The 7,075-nt window shown below is 39.3% G+C and overlaps 1 protein-coding gene across 1 annotated transcript; it reads left to right on the top strand.

The window, feature by feature from the left end:
- Positions 1–2,482: 2,482 nt before the first annotated feature.
- LOC103524467 lies at positions 2,483–5,914 on the top strand (the record flags this gene model as incomplete). Its single annotated transcript, XM_008489484.1, has 4 exons — positions 2,483–2,538; positions 4,369–4,622; positions 5,165–5,302; positions 5,640–5,914. Coding segments are annotated over exons 1-4 (723 nt in total), but the record flags the coding sequence as incomplete, so codon positions are not given.
- Positions 5,915–7,075: the final 1,161 nt, after the last annotated feature.

Genomic DNA, 7,075 nt, shown 5'->3' with positions numbered 1-7,075 from the left:
ACCCCGCCGGGAATCGAACCCGGGTCTCCCGCGTGCAAGGCGAGTGCAGTGACCACTACGCCATGGGAGCTGACATATAAGTCCAAAAAGTTAGAAAAAAATTCAAATCAAAGTACTTTTTTAAAAAGAACCGCGCTTGTAAAAATAAATTTCAACCAATCAGAACATCGTTTATAATATTACAGAAATACCAACTGCAGAAATCAAAAGGATTTCTCTCGTTGCCTTAATTAATAGGAGAATTTGAATGGTGAAACAGAATTTTGAAAAAATGGCGCATAATCACTAACGGTCGATTAGTCTGACGAACCATATTGTTTGTGTTGGTGAAATCCACCATCAGTAAAAGGAACTACTCTTTTTTCAACTCGCTCTTTGACTCCCGACTCTTCTCTGATACTTTCTACGCAGGGCACATTCGCGGAATCGTGGTATACCCCCCTCCCCCTTCATCATACCGTCCGATTTGATCTTTGAATCCGGGCCTAAGGCAGGTGAAAAAGAGAGAAGAAAAAGATAATAATAAAAGATTCAATTTGAATTCTTTATTATTATCTTTTTCTTTTCTGTTTTTCACCTGCCTTAGGCCCGGTACGAGTGTTTTTTCGTGAATTTTTTTTTTTTTACGTTATTATCTTTTTCTTTTCTGTTTTTCACCTGCCTTAGGCCCGGTACGAGTGTTTTTTCGTGAATTTTTTTTTTTTTACGTTTTTTTTTACAATCTGAAAATCCATTTTTGACGAAAAACGCCATCTCTCTCACTCAAATGTAGAAAGAAAAAAGACAGAAAACTCTCGGTCTCGTACAGCATACAGCTGGTTATTGTTTATTGTATAGGGTACTAAAGAGCGAGTTACAAGTTTTGAAAGAACTACTCTTGAGGATCTAGTTCACTGAAAAGAGTAGTTCATTTTTTTAGCTCAATGAATCTTTACACATCTCTATTAGGGACATTAAGGTCAATTGAAGAATATCTGAATAGTGTCCTGAACCATCATTTAATCAAATATGCTTAATGAGTGTCACAGAATATTTTTCATGTTTACCCTTCATTCTTCATTTTCACTAAATTACCTAAGTCGGTCGGTCAATTTCGTCTGAAGTCTTGCTGAAAATTTGGAGAGACAAAGGAAAAACAATAGATGGATTTTCAATTTAAATTAAAGGATGGGTATGCACCTATCTACCGTAAATATTAACAATTTTGTTTTAGGTAGATACCCATCTCATTAGTGTATTTTCATAATCTAAGAATCAACTTTACCAGTATCTTACTCGGACTTTGTTCACAAAATTATGTGTTTCCGTGACAAAATACATAGTAGAATTTACTAATTCTTTAGGTGAAATTATTATTAAATATAATATTTTGTCCTGAAACCATAATTTTGTAGATGTGTGTTTCAAAGAGTTACCTAATACAAAGTCGAAAAATATGTATAATATTACAGGCGGGGTACCGGGTAGGGATTGGAGGCGTAATAACTGAAACAGAACGAAATTTGAGAAATTTGTAAATCACAGGTATCTTTTTTTTTTCTATTTTTTACAAAATCACCTCGGCACTACCGAAGCATTACTTCAGGGTGATTTTGATTCTTCTCTACAAGGTCTTTATTACTTTCTATTATTTTTGTATTAATAAAATAATATCACAGGTATCTAGACTCTGAATACGTCCTTGCATCACGTCTTGTATAACTGCTAAGGTTTTTAGTGAGGGGGGTTTACCCTCCATTCGGCATTAAGCTACCCGTCTACTCATATAGGTATACCGTATAACTTACACAGCCTGAGCTAGTATTAGGTCCAGGAAAAGCCTGCAGTTCGCGATTGCCAAGAAGGTCACCCATTACTAACCACACTCAAAGTTACTGAAATTAACTTATCCATGCAGATCTGATGTATTCAAAGTGCTATCGCCGCTGGCAATAGCAAATTTGCCGAATATTTTGCTCGGCACAGGTTCTAATAATTTAGGGTAATATTGTAGGTATTGTAGAACAAAACAGCACAGTAACCAGAACAACTTGGTAAAGAGAAGATAATTTTGTGGAGAGAAGTGGAAGAGAGGAACAAATTTTGGAGCTGGAGGTGTAATCGAGGTTTTGAAAGTGGAGGTAACGGTGAAGCCACAGAAAATTTTTGTCGTGGTTAGGAAAACTCTCAAGTGAAGAAATCAAGACTCCTTAGTTCAGAAGTTAAGACTCCTTAGTTAAGACTACTTACTCCTTAGTTAAGGAGTGGCTCCTTAGGAATCTCTAAAGAAAGAACCTCTGAAGTTGACGTCTTCTTCATTAATAAGCATCATTAACGGTTCGTAACATCCTGGAAAGCAGGTAATTCTTTCTTTTCGTTTGTGTCGTTCAATAATTTTCTTTCACGTTTCATGAGATTTATTTTCCCTACTTTAAAGTCCTTCAATTTTTTTTCTTCTTTTTTTTTCGTTCTTTCTTCTTTAAATTTGAAATTCATCCTCAACATGATAGGTATGAGTTCAGCTGATAATGGAAATAGTGGAGGTGACACAAATACAAAGTAAAAATTCATAAAATCAAAAAGCTCGAAAAAAATGTCTGTTTCCTGACTATATCTAGGGGATTCTATTGAGAGGGGCCCAAGGGGCCAAACAGTGACTTGCAGAGGGTAGGGTGGATGATTCAAATTTTTGGAGTCCACCCCATAGTGAAGGGAAAAAAGAAGCAATCCCCTAAATATGGAACTGGCCTGGAGTAAGATAAGGTCTCTGACCCTTAGTCAGATGCAAGGTACTTCGGGACAGGTAGAAAGAAGGGGAGATAAGATAATAGTTATTACAATAACAGCAGTACAGTGGTAAGTACTATAACATCGTGGTAAAAGTATGGCAAGTAGGTACAGTAATATAGTGGTAAGTATTTTAAGCAAGTAGTAACATAGTGGTAAGTACAGTAAGAGCTCGGAGGGATCGCGTGAGTAAGTTTCATATATTTTAAATCTTTAAAGTCGTTCTTTTTTTTTTTTTTTTTTTGTTCTTTTTTTCGTTCTTTCTTCTTTAAATTTGAAATTCACCATCAACATGATAGGTATAAGTTCAGCTGATAATGGAAATAGTGGAGGTGACACAAATACAAAGTAAAAATTCATAAAATCAAAAATCTCGAAAAAAATGTCTGTTTCCTGACTATATCTAGGGGATTCTATTGAGAGGGGCCCAAGGGGCCAAACAGTGACTTGCAGAGGGTAGGGTGGATGCTTCAAAATTGGAGTCCACCCCATAGTGAAGGGAAAAAAGAAGCAATCCCCTAAATATGGAACTGGCCTGGAGTAAGATAAGGTCTCTGGAGTATAAGGGTCAGATGCAAGGTACTTCGGGACAGGTAGAAAGAAGGGGAGATAAGATAATAGTTATTACAATAACAGCAGTACAGTGGTAAGTACAATAACATCGTGGTAAAAGTAGTATGGCAAGTAGGTACAGTAATATAGTGGTAAGTATTTTAAGCAAGTAGTAACATAGTGGTAAGTATGGTAAGTACCGTAAGAGCTCGGAGGGATCGCGTGAGTAAGTTTCATATTAATGAAGAAGACGTCAACTTCAGAGGTTCTTTCTTTAGAGATTCCTAAGGAGCCACTCCTTAACTAAGGAGTAAGTAGTCTTAACAAAGGAGTCTTAACTTCTGAACTAAGGAGTCTTGATTTCGTCACTTGAGAGTTTTCCTAACCACGACAAACTTTTCTGTGGCTTCAACGTTACCTCCACTTTCAAAACCTCGATTACCAGCTCCAGCTCAAAATTCGTTCCTCTTTCTCTTCTCTCCACAAAATTATCTTCTCTTTACCAAGTTGTTCTGGTTACTGTGCTGTTTTGTTCTACAATACCTACAATATTACCCTAAATTATTAGAACCTGTGCCGAGCAAAATATTCGGCAAATTTGCTATTGCCAGCGGCGATAGCACTTTGAATACATCAGATCTGCATGGATAAGTTAATTTCAGTAACTTTGAGTGTGGTTAGTAATGGGTGACCTTCTTGGCAATCGCGAACTGCAGGCTTTTCCTGGACCTAATACTAGCTCAGGCTGTGTAAGTTATACGGTATACCTATATGAGTAGACGGGTAGCTTAATGCCGAATGGAGGGTAAACCCCCCTCACTAAAAACCTTAGCAGTTATACAAGACGTGATGCAAGGACGTATTCAGAGTCTAGATACCTGTGATATTATTTTATTAATACAAAAATAATAGAAAGTAATAAAGACCTTGTAGAGAAGAATCAAAATCACCCTGAAGTAATGCTTCGGTAGTGCCGAGGTGATTTTGTAAAAAATAGAAAAAAAAAGATACCTGTGATTTACAAATTTCTCAAATTTCGTTCTGTTTCAGTTATTACGCCTCCAATCCCTACCCGGTACCCCGCCTCGTACCCCCCGTCAAGAAGCCACGTCTCATGTTCACCTCCCCTGTCCGAATCAAACCCTCCCCCTCCACTACCACCTCCCCTCTCTGTCTTAACGGTAGCATCTCGTCCTGTTCCAGTAATGGAGGCTCTCCTCCCTCATCCATTACGACCAAACTCATGAGTAGCACCTCCACCAGCACGCCGCCTACCATCTCCATCAACCAGCTGAAAACTTACAGTACGTAACAGAGAAAATCAATCAAATCGTGAATTCACGAGTATTTAGTGGTAAAGCAGAGCCTTTTCACAACTGGGTATCACAGCATTACTAAGTACCTCCTTTGAAATCAATTTCCATATTTCAATAATCTTTTTACACTGGTAATGCCGCCACTGGTCGCTACTCGATAGTAATTAAACTAAATGTGTATCCACCTTGAGGGAAAAATAATTAAAGACCCTTCAATATCCGCACATAAACTGCCCGTAACCTGTAACCAGCCTAGTTAGCTTGGTTGGTAGCGCGTCTACCTTGTGAGCGCTGGGCCGCAGGTTCGATTCACGCCCGAAGCGGATTTTATCCTGAACAGATGGTGTTCGTTCTTGTTCTTGGTCTTTATTTGGAGTTCGTAGTTCATCAATCGACGGCCGGTCGACTATGTTTGTATGTTTGGACACACCTTTACAGTTTCCACTATCAAACCTCTTCTTCTCTCAACAGGTAACTCAGACATTCTGATCTGAAATTAAACAATCTTAACAATCTCTTTCTCCCAACAGGTAACTCAGACATTCTGATTTGCGGTAACTGCCGGGAGTTGTTCTCGGACTTGCAAGATCTGCTGGAACACAAGAAGACTTACTGCAAGCTCAGGTTCACCTGCAAGTGTACAACCCTGCTTGACTCCATAACGTCAAGTGAGTATCTGTCTTTAGCCGTTGAGACTCTTGATTCGAAGGTCATAGGTTCGAATTCTGGCTGGGGGACCTTGAACAGGGAGTAGACCAGCATAGTCTGACTCGGGGACTTGAAACAGGGAGTATACCAGCCTGAATTTCCCTTGCCAAAGAAATAGCAAAGGTTGAGTGCGAAGGGCATCCACTCGTAAAATTTGTAGCCAAAACCAAATGTTAGCCCAAAGTAATCACCCTAGTTAGGGCTGATTGAGAGGCTGACGAAAAACGCCGACCCCGTCTGTACACGAGAAGAAAAAGAAGAAGACCAATCTAACCTTGCTGTTTCTCTCCGGTGCAGGAGGTACGGGGGATGACAGGGGTGGCGGCCTCCTCCTATGCGTGCAATGCAAGGACACGTTCGACACTGCCTGGGACCTGCTAGTCCACGCTCAGGCTGCCCATATGATTCACATCTACGAGATGGGGCCCCACAATAACAACAGCGCCGGGACTGTGAATAATAACCTGGAGGTGGGACAGAATGGTAGTGGTGGAGGTGCGGGAGAGGAGGGGGTCAAACAGAATGGACATTTGAGGGTGACCAGTTCAGAGGAGAAGGAGGGGCATTCGGAGGTGAGTACCGAAAATTATATTTTCACCAATCTAACCTTACTGTTTCTGTGCAGGAGGTACGGGGAATGACAGGGGTGTATCCTGTAGGGATAAATTCCATTGCTAAAAAGAATTCATTCACTTGAAAGTTAATCTTCCTCCATTTCTGCTTCATATAATTCCACGTATTTTTCTTTCTTTCTCCTCCTTCTTCCCCTTCAATTTCTCTTTCTCATCCCTTTTTCATTGCTCTTCCCCCTCCCCTATCCTTTCCTGGTTCTCTCGGTCCCCTCTGTATCTCTGATTCCAATTCTTGTCTTGAAAGAAAGCCAAATTTTGGATATCTTAAACAAAACAGTCTTCCTATACGTATGTATGTAGGTATATTTATGTACGAAATTTAAAATTACAATCAAAGGGATAGCCATTTTTGGCAAATTACAAACTGTCGATTATACATGTACCTATCCATTCAATAAGGGCTAAGTGAAAGACCAGAAAAGAAGGGATATAGGGATGGATCAGACAAGTTATTTGGTCACATCCACCAAATAGCAGCTCATTCTTAAAGCAACTCCGTCTAAGTCTGAGAAAGTTAAGGAAAATAAATAAATGGAAAGAGAGAGAGAGAGAGGGAGAGACAGAGAAAGAGAGAGAGGGGGGGGAGACAGAGAAAGAGAGAGCTAAGAGAGAAGGAGAAGGAGATAGTATCGAAATAAATAACCTGGGTCAAAAAGTACCGCTAAACAAAGAAGTCACGTGGTTCAATCAAACGGCTTCCTATTGGCTAATCTGGAGATTGTCAAGTCTGACATGAATTTCAAATAAATATTGCTGGGTTTGACATGAACACTCATTTTTAACACCATGTTTAAGGGGGAAGGAGTTTACTTTGAGACGAATGGACTTTACAGACTTGTAGGTATAGATATAAAGAATATTTTTATAACAAAAACGGGAAATCGAAAATTTTGGAGATTGCAGGTTTTGACATGATACCCCTCATATTTTAAATAAGTTTTTTACTGCAGAGAAGGCAAACTTAATTTCACCATTAGACTGACAGGGTTTTATCTTTTTTCCCCTACCCAGGTTATTTATTTCGATACTATCTCCTTCTCCTTCTTTCTTAGCTCTCTCTTTCTCTGTCTCTCCCTCTCTCTCTTTATCTATTTTCCTTAA

Source organism: Diaphorina citri, unplaced genomic scaffold, assembly GCF_000475195.1.
Source record: "Diaphorina citri unplaced genomic scaffold, Diaci psyllid genome assembly version 1.1 scaffold100, whole genome shotgun sequence".
Taxonomy (NCBI): domain Eukaryota; kingdom Metazoa; phylum Arthropoda; class Insecta; order Hemiptera; family Psyllidae; genus Diaphorina; species Diaphorina citri.
This window is presented reverse-complemented; position numbering and strand designations above follow the sequence as displayed.